This window comes from Ailuropoda melanoleuca, chromosome 8, assembly GCF_002007445.2.
Source record: "Ailuropoda melanoleuca isolate Jingjing chromosome 8, ASM200744v2, whole genome shotgun sequence".
NCBI classification, from domain to species: domain Eukaryota; kingdom Metazoa; phylum Chordata; class Mammalia; order Carnivora; family Ursidae; genus Ailuropoda; species Ailuropoda melanoleuca.
Genome location: NC_048225.1, coordinates 61,814,388 through 61,833,397, shown reverse-complemented (window position 1 = coordinate 61,833,397; position 19,010 = coordinate 61,814,388). Strand labels below are relative to the sequence as shown.

General features: G+C 36.9%; 2 protein-coding genes across 7 annotated transcripts in view; one reads left to right on the top strand and one right to left on the bottom strand.

Moving 5' to 3' along the window:
• The window catches only part of SBF2 (SET binding factor 2), a 453,500-nt gene that overhangs the window by 247,068 nt on the left and 187,422 nt on the right, over positions 1-19,010 (top strand). For all 6 annotated transcript variants that reach the window (XM_034666548.1, XM_034666550.1, XM_034666549.1 and 3 more), the window contains 4 exons: positions 461-574; positions 1,359-1,487; positions 4,829-4,927; positions 15,958-16,162. In XM_034666548.1, coding sequence (XP_034522439.1) covers positions 461-574; positions 1,359-1,487; positions 4,829-4,927; positions 15,958-16,162 — 547 coding nt within the window. The remainder of the gene's footprint in view (positions 1-460; positions 575-1,358; positions 1,488-4,828; positions 4,928-15,957; positions 16,163-19,010) is intronic.
• On the bottom strand, positions 7,398-14,562 carry LOC105236231 (mitochondrial calcium uniporter regulator 1-like). Its single transcript, XM_034665607.1, is given in 5 exon segments — positions 7,398-7,496; positions 7,499-7,784; positions 7,786-7,957; positions 7,960-8,262; positions 14,550-14,562. Coding segments are annotated over 5 exon segments (873 nt in total).

Sequence of the window (19,010 nt, the reverse complement as noted above, 5' to 3'; positions counted from 1 at the left end):
TACCTTATTAATATAAGAATAGATTTTTATAAGTTGGATAAACTTTGGAAGAATTTCATAAGCTTTTAAAATAGTCTTTTGAGATTTTTTTCTTTTATATTTGTGACTATAATTCTTTTGATGGTTGTAAAAATCGAATGACTTGGGAAAGGTGTCCTTCTCTGACTTGGTGAAGGAGGAGACTCTGACTTTTTCTGAGAGGAAAATTGGATATACTAGAGGCAAGTTTTGTTTAGTTCACTTGAAAAAGAACTATTTAACAGCCTACACTGTACAACAATGGGACGGGCTACATGCCCACCCCTCAGGGCTGCCACAAGTAAGACTTATGTGTAGGAAGTGCAGACAGATTGATTAAATAATCTCTCAGGTTCTTTTCAACCTTTTGTCTTTGTGATATTTCTTTTTTTTTTTTTTTAAGAAATTCAGGTACCTAACTTGTTTCTTCCTATATTTTCAGGATAAAGAAGTACGCGCAGTTTTTCTTAGATTATTTGCACAACTTTTCCAAGGATACAGATCATGCCTACAACTTATAAGAATTCATGCAGAACCAGTAATACATTTTCACAAGGTAAGACGATACATTACCTTGTTGAATGTGTCCAAAATGTGGCCTCTAATTTAATAAAACAACTTGGTTGTCTTTTTTTTTTAGCCATGTATTTTGACCTTAGTTTATCAAATGTGGTTATTTTTTAAGTCTCTGCTTTGTGATTAGATGATAATTTTTAATGAAACTATGGAACTGACATGTTTTTCTTTAGAGTTTATTAATTTAATTTTAAATTGTTTTTTCTTTTTTATGATTTATTTAGTTATTTTGGAGAAAAAGGGTAATTAAAAGTACAAAAACTAAAATTTAATTCTAAATTGGTTTTTCTTTTTTATTAAGATTTACTTGGTTGTTTTAGAGAGAAAGAAAAGTGCACAGTGGGGAGGGGCAGAGGAGCAGAGAGAGAGAGAGAGAGAGAGAGAATCTCACGCAGACTCCCCTCTGAGTGCGGAGCCCAAGTACGCGGGGCTCCATCTTGCCGCTCTGAGAAAATGAACTGAGCTGAAATCAAGTCAGCTGCTTAACCAACTGGGCCACCAAAGCACACCTAAATTGGTTTTTCTTTTAAAGTAGAATGTTAATTTTTTATTTCTTCTCCCACTTTAGGGACAAAGTCATTTTTATTCTTTCTAATATATGTACTATTTCAGATATCAAAAGCCCTTTTTGAGAGAATGTATTTTATAACAACACATTTATGCGTGAAGATATTTATTCAGGCTTTGATCTTTCTATTTTTGTTTTGACCATTCATCCATTACTAAGTGAAAAATTATTCATTTCACTTTTTCTTTCTTTACAGACAGCTTTCCTGGGGCAGCGTGGTTTGGTTGAGAATGATTTCCTCACTAAAGTTCTCAACGGAATGGCATTTGCAGGCTTTGTTTCAGAAAGAGGTCCTCCCTATAGATCCTGTGATCTCTTTGATGAGGTATAGCTCTTTTCAAATGAATGCATATTTACAGACAAAATTGGACTAGTGGTTAAAAGTACAGAAGTAATATTTTTTTCATTTAAATTAAATTAGCCAACATATAGCATATCATTATTTTCAGATGTAGTGTTCAAGAATCCATCAGTTGCATATAACACCCAGTGCTCAAAATCCTAAATGTATTATAAATTGAATATCAAATAATCCAAATGTTATTTATTATTATGCTTATTAGATCTTGGTATTTATAATGTGGATTTGAAAAATTAGAAAAATATAGGATGTCACAAAACTGCATAAACATCTTGAACAACTGAATGTAAGTAGTTCATTAAAATCTTTTTGAAAAAGTGACAGTGATTATATAAATAAAATTTTTGAAGGCAGTAATACAGTGATTCCTTTATCAGTTTCATAGAGAGAAAGGTCTGGGTCACGTATCTAGGTCTACATATGTGATTTCAAACCACAGTTACATTTAGTCTGTTATTGTCATAGAGCCATAATTTGGCTCAGTGGCATTCTTTTTTTTAAATTGTATTTTATTTAAATTCAGTTAATTAACATATAGTGTATCATTAGTTTCAGAGGTAGAGTTCAGTTATTCATCAGTTGCATGTGACACCAGTGCTCATTACATCATGTGCCCTCCTTAACGTCTATCACCCAGTTACCCCTTTCCACCACCCACCTCTCCGCCAGCAACCCTCAGTTTGTTTCCTGTAGTTGAGTCTTTAATGGTTTGTCTCCGTCTCTGGTTTTGTCTTATTTTATTTTTCCCTCCCCGCCACAATGATCCTCACTCAGTGGCATCCATGCTAATCAATAATCAACATTTGTCTGTATCCCATAGGAGATCTTAAATGTATGGAGAGCAGATTCGCTTCTATCTTCAAGGAGTTGGCCATTTAAAGGGACAGTTAGGAGAAATGTGACTCCAAATACTGATACTATTTTGTGTTAGTTGTGATTTATTTTAACACATCTTTCCATTTATCATTTAACTGTGTTTACAGCAGCTCATTCTGGTGGATAGAACAATGAATATTTTTCCCATTTCAATTTCTGAAAGAGCACTGTATTAAAACCAATAAATCTATAAGTTCTGTAAAGTGTATAAAACGAAAACACTCTTAGCACCCAAGATAGTGGAGGGTAGAAATAGTGATTATGTTTTGCTGCAGGTGGTTTTATTTTGTTTTTTTGTTTTTATTTATTTAGTTATTTATTTATTTGACAGGGAAAGAGAGACAGCGAGAGAAGGAAGACAAGCAAGGGGAGTGGGAGAGGGAGAAGCAGGCTCCCGGCTGAGCAATGAGCCTAATGCTGAACTTGATCCCAGGGCCCTGGGATCATGACCTGAGCCAAAGGCAGATGCTTAACCAACTGTGCCACCCAGGCGCCCCTAGGTGGTTTTATTTTGTATAGAGAAGATAGGAATCAAGTTCTTAAAGATCCTCGGTTCAGAGAAGGGTCTTTTATTTTCTGCAAAGATTAAGTATCACAGATAAGAGTGAAAGAAAGGGCACATATTGTAGTTATGAGTGTGGAGACCTGCACCAAAAACTTTAGTTAGTAACACAAAGAATATGAAAATTTAGGAGAGATTGCCCTGTGGTAAGCATTTCTTTCTGATCAATTACTAATCACTAATTCCCTAATACCAACATTTAATATCACTGATCAATCATCATTGACTACCTGATGTTAATATATATCAGCTTTTACATCCTGAACTAAGTAATTCGTACATAATGTTTTATGGAATTACCTTAAATGTTTTCCAAGATCCTTTCTAGCTCTCACATTTTATTAGTCTCCGAAGCATTCTGAATAGTAACATTGGTTTATATGCCCCCCATTTTTCCTATCTAAATTCTCTTAGTAACTCCTTCTGGCAGCTTCGTCACAACTAAGTAAGTCAGAGTGATTGCTTGCAGAAAACTTGCTTGCCCTAGCCTCTGACTGTTTTTGTATATCCTTCCCTTGCCTGGAGTGTTGTCCCTCTACCTTTCAGTCTAAGCATGGCTTCCTATTTTTCATGCTCTGCTCTTATCTCACCACTTCCTCCAAACTTTCCCAGAGTAAATGACTCTGAGAGCCGTTTGGTCTGTATTAAGCTTTATGTTAATCATTCATTATCTACATTTATGTACATCAGATATACATAAATCCTCTTGATTGGAAATGATAAGGCAAGAACTAAGTCCTATTGGATATCCCCTTAGCGTTCATCCAGCTCTGTGTTCTGCCTACAGTTATGATTTTTGGTGTCTAATTGATGTTGTTACTTGAAAGCCAGTGGTTCATATGTGTATTTCAGTCAAAAGCCTAAAAGGAATGAGATGCCAGACCTAAGTAATTTCTCCTGGGTCATTTAACTTACTTGGATGCACTTTTAAAGAAAAACAGCATTTGCTCCTGGGAAAGGGATCCTTGTTTTCATCTAACTTGGGTCAGCCTATCACACTGAAGATTTAAGAGGCTTTGAGAGGCAGCCTGCATTGTGTGTTGTCTTGCCCCACGCTCCCATCACGTAGGCCTGTAAGGAGGAAAGATATATTTGCCTTTGACAGTCTTTCTGATTCCTGGCCTGGAATAGGTGAAGTCAGAGTTTTATATGTTTGTCTGCTCCATTGAATCTGTTAATTTCTAGAAGGAAAAATCCTATATTATACCCTTTAAAAAAAAATCCATCTTTTAACCCCTCTTTCCCATACTCATTTTTTTCTTATTCGTATTCTTCTCTCTGCTTCAAATGAATACACTCAGTTCTCCCAGTAAATTAGTTTAGTAGGAAATGGATTAGAGTTCTATGATTTAAGAACTGGAAGGAGGCCAGAGGTCATTTTGCTTTTCCATCTGATTGCAGAGATGAAGAGACCGAAGTTCGGGAGTTTTAGTGACTTGTTCCAAATCACAGTGCTAGCAGAGCTAGGACTAAAGTCTGAGTCACCTGACTTGAACATTTGATTCACGTTTTGTGAGTTAGGGAACTGTTTGGAGACTTTCTGACCGCCTGGAATTCTCTGAGTGAGAGAATTCTCCAAATGAGGCCTGAAGAATGAGAGGGTCTCTTCAGTCCCAGAAATGACTTTTTCCAAGAAGAAATAGGGTCCTAAATCATCAGGGATAGACCACCAGGCCATCCAAGGACTTGATTGACTCTGTAACTCTAGAATAGAGGTGAAACACAGTAAAAATGTAAGATATTTTGTTTTAATAATAGCATATATTTTAGATGCTTTTTGGTTTGCAAATTGTAAGAAATTATCACACAGTTTTCTAATTTAGCATATTTTGGAGTTGATGTTTTGCCATTTGATTCTTTTTCCAAGTTGGTAGCTTTTGAAGTAGAGCGAATTAAAGTTGAAGAAAATAACCCATTGAAGATAATAAAGCATGTCAGAGAACTTGCCGAGCAACTATTCAAAAATGTAAGTAAGTGTATTTTAGACAGTCATTAATTTAATTTAATTTTATTTTTTAAAAATTTATTTATTTGAGAGAGAAAGAGAGCGGCTGTGTGCTCAAGTTGGGGAAGGGGCAGAGGGAGAGAATTTTTCAAGCAGATTCCCTGCTAAACGGAGAAGCCCTGGGGCGCCTGGGTGCCTCAGTCGTTAAGCATCTGCCTTTGGCTCAGGTCATGATCCCAGCGTCCTGGGATCGAGCCCCGCATTCAGCTCCCTGCTCCGCTGGGAGCCTGCTTCTTCCTCTCCCACTCCCGCTGCTTGTGTTCCCTCTCTTGCTGGCTGTCTCTCTCTCTGTCAAATAAATAAATAAAATCTTAAAAAAAAAGAAAAAAGAAAAAAAGAACTGCGGAGCCCTACTGGGGTCCCAATCCCAGGACCCAAGAGATCATGACCTGAGCCAAAATCAAGAGTCAAATGCTTAACCAACTGAGCTACCCAGGTGCCCCAGACAGTCATTAATTTTAAAAGTATGTAATTACTTTGTTTAAAAAACTAAGAAGTTTCATCTTTCTAGTAATAATTTTTTGCTCTGACTTAAAACCTTTGGGATTGTAAGTTACAAGATATTACAGTTGGTACTGTGCATCAAAACAGACCTCCTTTTTCAAAGTGATTTTCCTGTCAATCAACTATGTTATGAAAACATCTTAGTCACAGTGTTCCAGCTTGTTTTGTGCCCTCGTTGTGATTTTCATTTAGGTCCCTGTGTTCTTAAGAGCATACTGTTCATTTTTAAGACATAAAGATTAGACTCGTTGGAGACCAGAGCTAGAATTGACCAATGTGTCTGCTTTAGTGAGGCGTAGTGGTTATCAACTGGATCAGGAAAATTGTTTGAGTTGTATTGTTTTGAGCAGACAGGGAGTAAAAAGCTGAAAGAAAGAGCAGATTGTCAAGTGACCACAGAAACTCAAGGGTGGAAATATTCCTTGTTTAGAAGAAATGCAATAAGTTATAAAGATTGGAATGTGATAAAGTGTGAAGTAATCGTTGGAATGCCAAGACAGAAGAGAACGTAAGGTGACAGGGAGATTACGTGTGTGCAGAAAAATGGATTTTGGCTAATGATTACTAGTCACACTTCTACCTGTGAAGCTTGAAAGTTTCAGAGTTGAAACTTCTACTAAGAATAGGAAAGTAAATGGAAAGTATGGTCTTCCAGGGGAAAGTTGAGGGAAGATGCATTTTTCAGGAAATATATTTAAGAAGGATTTGGGGTCAGTATTCCAGTATCATTTAACTTAATTATTTGAATAGGTGGATCTTTTTGGTCATAGGGTCATAAGTCAGTGCTTTCTCACATCTGTTTGAAATCTGAGACCCAATTGGATAAAAACAGGAATGCTAAATTGTGTTTGTTTCATGTTATTCAATTATTTATGAATTTTATTTCTGAAGTTTTAAAAAAATTTATCCCTTTGACTAGTATGTTACACCCCACATATAACTGTGTCCAGTACAATCTATTTGATTGTACAGAAGAGTTCTGTCAGAAGGAAAGTGTGTGTTCTGTGGTGGTCTTCGCCATTTATGATGCCTGTGTAGAACCAATGTATAGCGTGACCACATGAGGAATTTCTGTTGACGTATTGTAATAATAATAAATATTGAGCGTTTAGCACAATGTACCAGGCACAGGGTTAAGCACTTTACATGCATCATCTGTAATCTTCACAAGTACAGTGTTAAGATAGGTGTCATTATCCCTACTTTACTGAGATGATTGGCTCAGGATCATATGGCTATGAAGGGATTGAATCCAGATTTTAAATTCAGAAATTTTCATCTATCCAATTCCTAAGCCTATTTTCTTTCCCACCATTAGGCTGGCTCATCTCCAGCTGGAAAAAATGGTGGTATTTCCAATAACTGACTTTTACACTTTGTTCTTTGTAAAGCACTTTATTATACTTTCTCATTTGATCTTGTAAATGACCCTGTGAGATGAATATGGCAGATGTTGATATGTGAGGAAACTGAAGGTAGAAGTTTTTTTTCTTGCCCACTGGGAGTGATTTACTGATGGATTTCAAAAATATAGCGAAGCATCAAATGGGAATCAGTGTTTGAGATTTTGGGACTGATCCCTTGAATAACTGAATGTTTATTTCTTAGATCTTTACAGGACAGTTCTAAAACTGTAAAATTTTATAGCCTGTAAGTGACCAGAGCTAGGGTTCTAACACAGGTTTGTCTTTGTTACATGACTGAGTGCATAGTGTATGTAAGGGAGTGTGCCAAGCCACTTAGATGCAAAAACAAAGTAATTTCCTTTCTTGCCATCCTAGAACTTAAGTTTTATGATTGCTTACACTACATACCCCACACTATACTACATTACATAGCTAATACTAAGCTGACACAAAACTGAAAAATGCAATAAAGTAATAACATTAAATACATTCTTTTTTTTCCTCTTTAAATAGACACTTTACTATATCCACAGGTGATAAAATCCCAGAGCTACTATTAGACACATAAATACAGACCCTGCTAAATATTTAATGTTATCGAGCTTGTGCCATCCCAGCATATAATTTTGAGGCCAGTGACCTTAGTGTCTATCTTCCTATTTGTTTGGGTGACAGCCTGATCTTGCTGGGCATGCAGTGACACCATTTCTGTCCTCATTTCCAGCAGCTTCCTTTCATTCAACGAATACAATTCTTGCACTGTGCTCTTTTCCAGATCGAAGTCTAATTTGGTATCTATTTGGACTTTGATTACTTCATCCACTACTTGTTTTAACTGATGTGGTTCAAGGTTTATTTTCTCATTTTCTGCTCTGAAGGCTGAAAATTCACTCTTCTCCAAAATAATGTCTTTTTTTCACATTTGCAGTCTGAGACATTATTTGCTGAACAGCGATCTCCTGTTGCATTCTGGTGACCATGTCCTTGTAGACAATATCCATGTTGGTGTCCATGATCTTGACCAATGCAGAGACAGTGATTTCTGCTTGCTGGGTTGTGAACCCATTTTCTTCGAGTAAACCGCTAAGGCATGGCTGTCAAAGTAGAGCTTCTCGTTCCCACAAGAGGCGAAATCTCTCCTTTTGTGCTCCAGCTGCAGGCTCCCAGCAGAAAGGCTTAGTTCTGTCCTGGAGGAAGCAAGGGCAGCCACTTGGCTGTGGCACAGGCGGAAGGCGCCGATGGCCCAGGCACCTCCAGGCAGGCACTTCCCTGAGGGCCCAGCAGCCTGCCTGGATTTGGAGGGAAAGGATGGAGGGTCCTGGGCACTGTCACTCCCAGTGGGCAAGAGGCTGGCACAGGAAGGGCACAAGCAGCTAAAAAGTATACCTTCTTAAAAAGGTAAATGTAAAACATGAACCTCACCTATCCTTTAAAAACAACACTTTTAAAGTGATCACCATGAAGGACTGTATTACTGGGTAGGAGATCTAAATTCCCCTTCAAATATACCCTACATTTTTTAACCCTTATTGGGCTCTTATCCCCGAGTCTAATTCTATTCCATTTAATTTGATCAATTCCATTCTCTCAGTATGTATTTATTAGGCATCTGCTAGTGCCAGGCATTTTCTAGGTACATGATTCCCCTAATATCCTTCAAAAGAGGATACATGTACATGATAAGTGAGAATTTCAGAATATCGCCATGGATTGTCATCACTTTCTGAGATTCCTTCTAATCGTAAGATTCAAAACACCACATGGTCCCAACATTTCTGAAGTAAATACATTACAAAATTAAAAAGCAGAGCATGATGGTAAAGTTACTTTCTTAGGACATGCAGGAAGTCTAGGGGAGAGAGGGAGGATCTCAATGCAAGGAAAATAATTCAGATACTTCTATTTTTAACTAGTCAGTTTTTTTTTTTTATCACATTCTAAAATTCCCTTTTGGTAAGCAAGAACCAACCATATAATTTGACTGTTTCCTTATTATTGGGTTAGAATTGAGACCTGGTGATTCCTCTTAGATGTTTGTAAATACTTTGTTGCAGTGAAGTCTGGTATGTGTACCTAGTCTCTCTGCTTCACATATCTTTGAAGTATTCAAAAGTGAACCTTAATTTCTCAGTTTCTTCTCACCACTATATTGCTTTTTTGTAAGGAGACATGAGTAGGATGAATTGTAACTGGGTTTAGGTGCTCTTTTAACTTTCTGGAGCTTCCTAAATAACTAAGGAAAGAATTTTGTGACTTAAGTAGAGGAGGGGAATGGTAAGGTGACATAAAGGAGAAGGAAGGGAATAACTCCATTTGAGACAAATTGTGCAAGCGTTGGTAAGGTTGATACCACGAAGATTATCAGTCATTCATTACACCTTTTCTTTCCATTCTCAGTTGATAATTCTGGATCTGGGTCTGCTCACTTTGGCTTTCAGACTCTTCATGTACTCTGTCTCTGTCTCTGTCTCTGATTCTCATACACACTTAAAAAGGACCACTAACTACACATAAAATGAGAATGATAAGATAGGCCAAGATAAGAGCTTTATAAAACCTTCATTCCCAGGCATCAAGAAATCAGTTGGACATGTGTTTGATTATTTTACCTAGTATAGTTTTTCTAATTTGTTTTGCATCTGCAATAGTACATAAATATTTGTTAGACTGTGTAATTTTTTTTTAAGATTTTATTTATTTATTTGATAGAGAGAGACAGCCAGTGAGAGAGGGAACACAGGCAGGGGGAGCGGGAGAGGAAGAAGCAGGCTCATAGCAGAGGAGCCTGATGTGGGGCTTGATTCCATAATTCCGGGATCACACCCTGAGCCAAAGGCAGACGCTTTACCGCTGTGCCACCCAGGCGCCCCTAGACCGTGTAATTTGTCTGACAGCTTTCTTAAAAGTTAAAGGAAAAATGAGAAGACTTGGACCTTCTTATAGAATGATATGAGATTTCTGTTTGTGCCTTTAGAGTATTTCATTGCCCAGGATTGCAGTGAATAGATTTTAAAATCCTTATGGGAGAACAAAGCCAACATACAGGAATAGCCCTTGTAAATCATATAAGGCCTATACTCTTTACATTTCTGTATAAAGTTAATTTTACTACCAGGCAAATTTAGTCTACACTGATGGTATTTGTACTCTTTGCCAACTGTGAATTAAAGGATTATGTTGTTGTTATAGGAAGGAACTAAAATACTGTGATCATTTTTAGTCTTAAAAAATCAAACCATAAACAAGTTATTTAGATTATTATGATGAAATGAGCCCAAGCATAAAAATCACACTTCTTCCCCTGTCTTACCTGATTTATTTGTTCATTTTTAAATCAGGTTTACTATGATGCAATTTACATGTAGTAAAATTTACCTTTTTTAAATGTACTTTAGATTTTGACAAATGAAGCTATATGACCATCATTACTACAATAAGGACATAGAATATCTTTGTCACCCCCCCAAAGTTCCTTAATTTGTTATAATCACTTCCTCCTACCACCTCAGACTCTTAGTACCTGATCTGTATTCTGTCTCTGAAGTGTTTGCCTTTTCTGTAATGTCAGTATGTAGCTTTTGAGTTTGGTTTCTTTCACTTAGAATAATGCATTTCACATTCCTCTGTGTTGCTGCATATATCAGTTGTTTATTCCTTTTCATTGTTGAGTAGTATTCCATTGTGTGGATGTATCAAACTTGTATTTATCTGTTAACTAACTGAAGGGCAATTTTGGCAACGATAAACAAAACCACTGTAAACACTTGCACTGGTTTTTATGTGAACATAAGTTTTCATTTCTCTTGGGTAAATATTTAGAAGTAGGGTGCTGGGATATATGGTAACAAAATACTAACTTGATAAGAAACTGCCAGACTGTTTTCCCAAATGTCTATATCATTTTGCATTCCTACCAGTCATATAGGAGTTCCATTTGTTACACATTGTTAACAACGTTTGGTATCCTCAATTGTTTTTTTTGTTTTGTTTTGTTTTGTTTTTAGCCATTCTCATAGGTATGCCATGGTATCTTATGGTTTTAATTTGCATGTCAGCAAGTGAGTGAAAGTATAGGTCTCTTACCTAGTCACTACATGCTCCCTTGGCACTTGTGAAAAGGGTACTTATCTTAAAATATAGAGCCTCCATCTTGAGTCATAAATTAGAGCAGTGGTTCTCTACAGGGGCAAACCCTCCCCTCCAGAAATTCGGCTGTCTGGAGACATTTCTGTGTGTCACAGCTGGAGAGGGTGTGCTACTGGCATCTAGTACGTGGAAACCAGGGTTTGCTTCTAAACATCTTACAATATGCAAGACACCCGCTAGCCCCTCCTCACCCAAACAAAGAATTATCTAGGTCAAAATGTTATTAGTGCCATGGTACAGAAACCCTGCATTAGGGCAACCAGCACATTTGATATTAAAGTCGTACACCAAATTTATTTGTATTAAAGAGGCAACTTTAATTCAGTTGGGTGATCACTGAAAGTCCTGTGAGGTGAAAAATTGAGAATGTTTCCTTCCATAAATATTGTATTCACAGCTAGGCAACCCTAAAAAGTCCAGTTACATTTTGTCAGTGTTTGATGACTTAGTCCAGTGATAGTATTGATTTCAGCTGTATTTGTAAGGATTTGTATAACTTGCTATCCCATACAGCCCTATGAATAATTGGTACACATAAATAATTATTAAATACCTACATTAAAATGGAAAACTTCATAGCTGCCAACAAGCTCACTCGATTTGCTATTTACTGCTGAGACCAACATTTTTTTCCCCAATGTTGCCTACTTTGGATTTCCAGTAGGATTTGGGGCCTTTGTTTTATTTTGTTTGCTTTGCTTTTATTTGAAGTGCATTCTCAGCCTTGTTTTCCGTAAGCCCTAGGCATATTCTCATTTGGCTTGCCAAAAAGAAAAGAAAAGAAAAGAAAAATCCGTGTTTCCAGACCAGATGGTATGTGTGTCATTTTTTCAAGTCTGAAAAAGTCACTGTACTTCCCAGTACTATCATATATTCTCAAAGCAGGATTACAGAGCCCATTTCTTGAAAATCATTATCTAATTTTAAAATTCCCTCTAAACAATAGTGCATTTTGCTCGCTTTTTTGGGTAGTTTATGTTGGTTGCCTTGGACAAAATTGTTACCATGTTCATCATAAGTGTTTAATTGCCTGCATTCTTGGTTAGTTATTTATAATTGCATTTTTCTGCAATCAAAGATGAAAATTTGGCCGCTTCTTTATTCTATTGAAAATAATGAATTTCCTTGTTTCCACAAGGATGTTCAACAACAAAATTGGGCTGCGGTTTTTAATGAGCTCAGTAATCTTCAAGGGACTTGCCCAAATGCAGTTGAAGTTCCAAGTAAGAGCAGATGTTTCTAAGAATATGCAGAGTTCAGTGAGCCCTAAACTTCTTTTCATTTCTTGTCTTCTCAAAAGTCATTATGCGACCAAGTTGGGTGTAAGGTAGCAAATGTGTTTCTTTATATTTACCGCACTGCCCGTTAGAGGGCAGCAGTATACAGACACAGCGGCCAGAAAACCAAATACTTGTGTTTCAGGGGCATGAGCCCTTTTTGCATCTTCTAAACACAATTGAATGTAATTTAGTAACTTTATCCCATAATCTAAACTTTTATGAGGAATATCCCTACAACTACAGGATAGCCTCATCTTTGAACTTTGTTTTAAGATGGTTAAAAAATGCTTTTTAATCTTAATTGTGTATAGATTTGGTTTATAATATTTCAAATTGCTTATGAGAAGAAAAACACTATTAATGACTAATAGCAATGCCTTTTCTTTAATAAGTGATTTCTGTTTTAAGCCTTACTGACTACAATTATTATTGTTGTTAAAATGTAAGTAGCTGGTGATATGAAGGGATTCCTGGGACAGCAATGTGGTTTAAGTTTTAGAGGCATGGTGTCATACCACAGTATACGCAGTGAATAAATATTTTTCAAATGAATGTACTCTAAAATTTTGGGAAACAGCTTTCATATTTGTTCTGGGGAAGTGTATGTATGTGTGTGTTCTAAAACCCTTCCTATAGCAACTCATTTTGTCCTCACAAGAACCTTATGAAGTAAGTGCTGTAGTATTATCTAGATTACAGATGAGGAAACTAAAACACAAGTGGTGAGTGAATTGACACAGCACCAGGGCACATGACTAGCAAGTGGCTAAACTGGAATTTGACCCAGAGGTCTGACATCAGAGACCAAGCACTAAAAATACTTTGTTGTACTACTCTCTGATTGAATTGTCTAACCTTTCCCTCTGAATTGTAGTGCTACCTGTCTCACATTTTTACAGAGTCCTGTTTTGAGGCTCTTTACTTTCTTAGCCTTTTTAACCATACCAATTGCCATACTATATTAATTACTACAGATTTATATAAGTTTTGATATCTGGGAAGTTTGACTTTTCCACTTACTCTTCTTCAGAATTATCCTATTTTGGTTTCCTTATTCTTCCTTATAAAGTTTAGGATGAACTTATCACATTGCAGGATTTTGACTAGAAATAATATGTGTATACTTATTTTTCTAAATGACCTTGTCATTCTTGGAACAAGATAGAAGAATATACAGTAAGAGAGATACATAAAATATAGTTAGAAAAGATACTAGCATCACTAAGATTCATTTTCTACTTTTATTTTTCCATGTTTTAAAATTTGTTACAATGAATATTATTTATATCATGGAAAATAAGTTTTAAGTTTTAATTTTTATTATAAAGAAAATAATTAAGAACGTACCTTAAATGATTCTGATTCAGACCTCAAAATCCACACGAATTACCTTTCCAGCCTGAAAAAAAAATCAGCCAGTGAGTTTTAGAATATTGATATCTGTAACTTTGAGAAGATATCTTAGATGTTGTGCCTAAAGAACAGAGAAAAACAAACATACTATCTTTGAAAAGGACAGTTTCAGAAACTACAGATCAGTGATGTTGGTGTTAATCCAGGCATAATTTTAGAAGAGTGTTTTTATTATATAGTTTAGAAAGTGGTGATCATGAAGACTTAGAGAGAAATTTGTTTATTTATTTTCCTCTGCCTTTGCTAAAGATGCAAAGGAAAATACAAAGTAATGAGGGTTACTTTGGCAAGAACAAGTTTTGTATCTGACTTCACCCTCTCAGGAATCTTGTAAGAGAAGCATAAGTATATCCCTTAGGCAAAGTTATTTACCCAGTATGACATAATGAGTAGAACAAAAACTAGAACCCAGGCTTTTTACACTTAAAAGAGTATTAATTCCATTGTGTTGCTGAGATATGCTACCTATATCATCTGCCGTGACCCAGCTGTTTCTTTTTCTGGGTCTGGGCCAAATAGCCATAAAGAATTGTGGGGAGCAGTTCTAGTAGATGATGACGATGTCCATTTTAACTGTCTGGAGAACACATACAGTAGTATTGAGCTTAATCTAACAACATGAATAATCAAGGGGAACGGGAATTCTCTGGTTGCAAAGGATAGTGGTGGTAAAGGAGCCTTCTCTATAAAATGTTACTAAGGGATGGATTCCATTCTGCCTATAGTATTTGAAATATAATCCTACTTAACTTGGATGACTAGATAAAAAGTTATGCCTTAAGGGTCTATGAAAATATTAACTGACACATTTAATTCAATTATTGCAAGCCTAACCTGTGTTCAACATTGTGTCCCACTCATTAGGAAACAGTAGAAAATAGTTTAGGGTGCCTGCTATGTGCCAGGCAGTTTCTGGATGTAACAGGTATACAGCAGAGGACAAAAAAATATTTTTTTGATTGGCGAAAATGTTGGCCCTCATGGAGCGTCATTTTAGTAAGAGAAGGGTAGACAATCAACAAGTTAAATAAAATTTATAGCATGTGAGAAGGTGATAAGTGCTAAGGAGAAAAATATAATAACAGGAATAGGGAGTGTGTTAGGGGGTATAATGTTAGATAGGGTGGCCAAGAAAGGTGGTATTTGAGCAAAGAAACGCAGGAAGGGATAGAGGATGCTGTTCAAATTGTAGGGGGATAGGCAGAACGAACCGTTAAGTGCAAAAGTCTTGCAGTGGGAACAAGAAGGCCTGTGTGGCTAGAGCAGAATAAAGGAAGACAGTAGCAGGACACAGTCCTATAGGAACTTTGGGTATTACTCTCAGTGAGATGGAGAGCTGTTTGAATGAATAGAGTAGTTAGGTGATGGTTTGACATACTTTTAACTAGATCACTCTTTCTGCAGTGTGAAGAATAGGGTAAATAGGGTAAGGGAGGGAGCAAGGGTGGAAGCAGAGAGACCAGTCAGGAGACTGTTCTTCTGTGGTAATATAGAGATGTTGGCTTGAACCACAGTGTTGTTGAAAAGTGGTCAGATTATAGGCATATTTGAAAGGCAAAGTCCAAAAGGTTTCTGGAAGAATGGATAATTGGGTGTTAAAGAAAGGAATTAAAGATGACTCTAATCTTTTCACCTGAGTAGAAAAATAAATATGGCATTTGCTGAAGTGGGGAAGACCATAGAGAGCAGATTTGGAAGAGATGAGGAGTTAGCGCTCCATTTTGGACGTATATTTAAGACGTTACTTTAAGTCCAAATAGAAATACTGTGTGTGGACAGTTGAATATATGGGTATGGCATTCAGGAGAAAGCCCAGTGGGGGATAAAAATTTATGAATCATTGGTGTTTTTATGGTTTAAATATTGAAAATGGAAGCTGTCACCAAGGAAATAAGTATAAATAGAAAAGAGGCCCAAACTCTGAGCCCTGGGGTTTTCACATAATTAAGAGACTAGGAAGATGAAAAGTAGACAAAGATGTAGCAAGAAGACCTAGAAACCGAGTGGTGAAAGCCTTCGTGGAAAAGGGGTGAGAGTGATCAGCTGTATCAGATGCTGCTGATAGATCACGTCACGTAAGAAGTGAGACTCTGGGGTTGTCTTCTATGGCGTGTGTCTGAATTATGTGTAATCTCTCATCTGTCTGATTTCAGTTTGTGGCCCTCTGAGCTCCCACTCTCTGCCTGGCAATCTGCCATTGTTATTTCAACTTTTGACTAATTTTACCTGTTTGGTGTTGCAGGAGAATCCCAACCCTCATATGGCATTCCAGAAAGTTCCACGCCCAACAGAAGGATCCCACTTGCGAGTTCATATTCTTCCTTTCCCAAAGATTAATGAAACTCGGGTACAGGAATTAATACAGGAAAATCTTGCTAAGAACCAGAACGCACCTCCTGCTTCACGAGTGGAAAAGAAATGTGTTGTGCCAGCAGGTCCACCTGTTGGTATGTATTTGTCTGTTCTTTTGTTTTAAAAGTAAACCTTTTATCAAGATATAAGACACATTTTTACAGAGTAAACAAACTTGCATAACCGGGATTGGAGCATGGCTAGCACTCAAAACACTGTTGCATTCACTCTCACAAATGGTAACCATTAACCTCTGCACTACCACTATAGAATCTTTTCTTTTTAAAAAACAGCTATATTGAGATATAAGTCACACACAATAGCGCTCACTCCTTAAAGTGCACAGTTCAGTGGTTTTTAGCATATCCCAGAGTTGTGCACCCATTTTCACTAATTTCAGAATGTTTTCATTATGGCAAATAGAAATACCCATACCCAGTAGCAGTACTCCCCATTTTCCCCCAAAACCACTCCTTCCCTAGCATTAGGCAATAATCCACTTTCTAAACTTTTTTTTTTTTTTAAGATTTTATTTATTTATTCAACAGAGAGATAGAGACAGCCAGCGAGAGAGGGAACACAAGCAGGGGGAGTGGGGAGAGGAAGAAGCAGGCTCATAGCAGAAGAGCCTGATGTGGGGCTCGATCCCATAACGCTGGGATCACGCCCTGAGCTGAAGGCAGACGCTTAACCGCTCTGCCACTCAGGTGCCCCAATAATCCACTTTCTAGCTTTATAGATTTACCTATCCTAACATTTTATATACAGGGAGTTATACAGTGTGATCTTTTGTGACTGGCTTCTTTCATTTAGCATAATATTTTCTTTCCTCCTTCTTCTGTGTTTTTTTTTTTTTTTTGCTTAAAATTTTTATTATTTATTTTTATTTAAATTCAACTTATTAACATATGGTATATTATTAGTTTCAGAGGTGGAGTTCAGTGATTCATCAGCCTTATATAATATCCAGCGCTCATTACATCCCCCGCCCTCCTTAATGCCCATCACACAGTTATCCCATCCCCCTACCTCCCTCCCCTCCAGCAACCCTCAGTTTGTTTCCTATGCTTAAGAGGCTTCTATGCTTTGTCTCCCTCTCTGATTTCATCTTGTCTTATTTTTTCCTCTCTTCCCCTATGATCCTCTGTTTTGTTTCTTAAATAACACATATGAGTAAAATCATATAATAATTGTCTTTCTCTGATTGACCTATTTCACTTAGCATAATACCTTCTAGTTCCATCCACATTGTTGCAAATGGCAAGATTTCATTTTTTTGATGGCTAAATAGTATTCCATTGTGTATGTATACCACATCTTCTTTATTCATCTGTCAGTGGACATCTGGGCTTTTTCCATAGTTTGGCTATTGTGGACATTGCTGCAATAAACATTGGGGTGCAGGTGCCCCTTTGGATCACTACATTTGAATCTTTGGGGTAAATACCCATTAGTGCAATTGCTGGGTCATAGGGTAGCTCTATTTTTTGAGGTTTTTTTGAGGAACCTTCATACTGTTTTCCAGAGTGGTTGCGCCAGCTTGCATTCCTACCAACAGCATAAGAGGGTTCTCCCCTTTGTCCACATCGTCACCAACATCTGTCATTTCCTGAATTGTTAATTTTAACCATTCTGACTGGTGTGAGGTTGTATCTCATTGTCCTTTTGATTTGTATTTCCCTGATGCTGAGTGATGTTATTTTTTTTTCATGTGTCTGTTGGACATTTGTATGTCTTCTTTGGAGAAATGTCTGTTCATGTCTTCTGCCCATTTCTTGATTGGATTATTTGTTCCTTGGGTGTTGAGTTTGATAAGTTCTTTATAGATTTTGGATACTAGCCCTTTATCTGATAAGACATTTGCAAATATCTTCTCCCATTCTGTCAGTTGTCTTTTGGTTTTGTTGACCATTTCCTTTGCTGTGCAAAAGCTTTTTATCTTGATGAAGGCCCAATAGTTCATTTTTGCCTTTGTTTCCCTTGCCTTTGGAGATGTGTCTAGCAAGAAGTTGCTGTGGCCAAGGTCACAGAGGTTGCTGCCTGTGTTGTCTAGGATTTTGATGGATTCCTGTCTCACTTTTAGGTCTTTCATCCATTTTGAGTCTATTTTTGTGTATGGTGTAAGGAAATGGTCGTTTCATTCTTCTGCATGTGGCTGTCCAAATTTCCCAGCACCATTTGTTGAAGAGACTTTTTTCCATTGGATATTCTTTCCTGCTTTGTTGAAGATTAGTTGACCATAGAGTTAAGGGTCCATTTCTGGGTTCTCTATTCTGTTCCCTTGATATGTGTCTGTTTCTGTGCCAGTCCCATACTGTATTGATGATTATAGCTTCGTAATACAGCTTGAAGTCCAGAATTGTGATGCTTCCAGCTTTGGTTTTCTTTTTCAACATTTCTTTGGCTATTTGGGGTCTTCTCTGGTTCTGTACAAATTTTAGGATTATTTGTTCCAGCTCTGTAAAAAAAAAAAGTTGATGGTATTTTGATAGGGATTGCATTGAATGTATAAATTGTTCTAGGTAGCATAGACATTTTAGCAATATTTGTTCTTCCAGTCCATAAGCATGGAATGTTTTTCCATTTCTTTGTGTCTTCCTCAATTTCTTTCATGAGTGTTCTGTAGTTTTCTGAGTACAGATCTTTTGCCTCTTTGATTAGGTTTATTCCTAGGTATCTTATGGTTTGGGGTGCAATTATAAATGGGATCGACTCCTTAATTTCTCTTTCTTCTGTCTCATTGTTGGTGTATAGAAATGCAGCTGATTTCTGGGCATTGATTTTATATCCTGCCATGTTGCTGAATTCCTGTATGAGTTCTAGCAGTTTTGGGGTGGAGTCTTTTGGGTTTTCCACATAGAGTATCATGTCATCTACAGAGAGTAAGAATTTGACTTCTTCTTTGCTGACTCCGATTCCTTTTATTTCTTTTTGTTGTCTGAT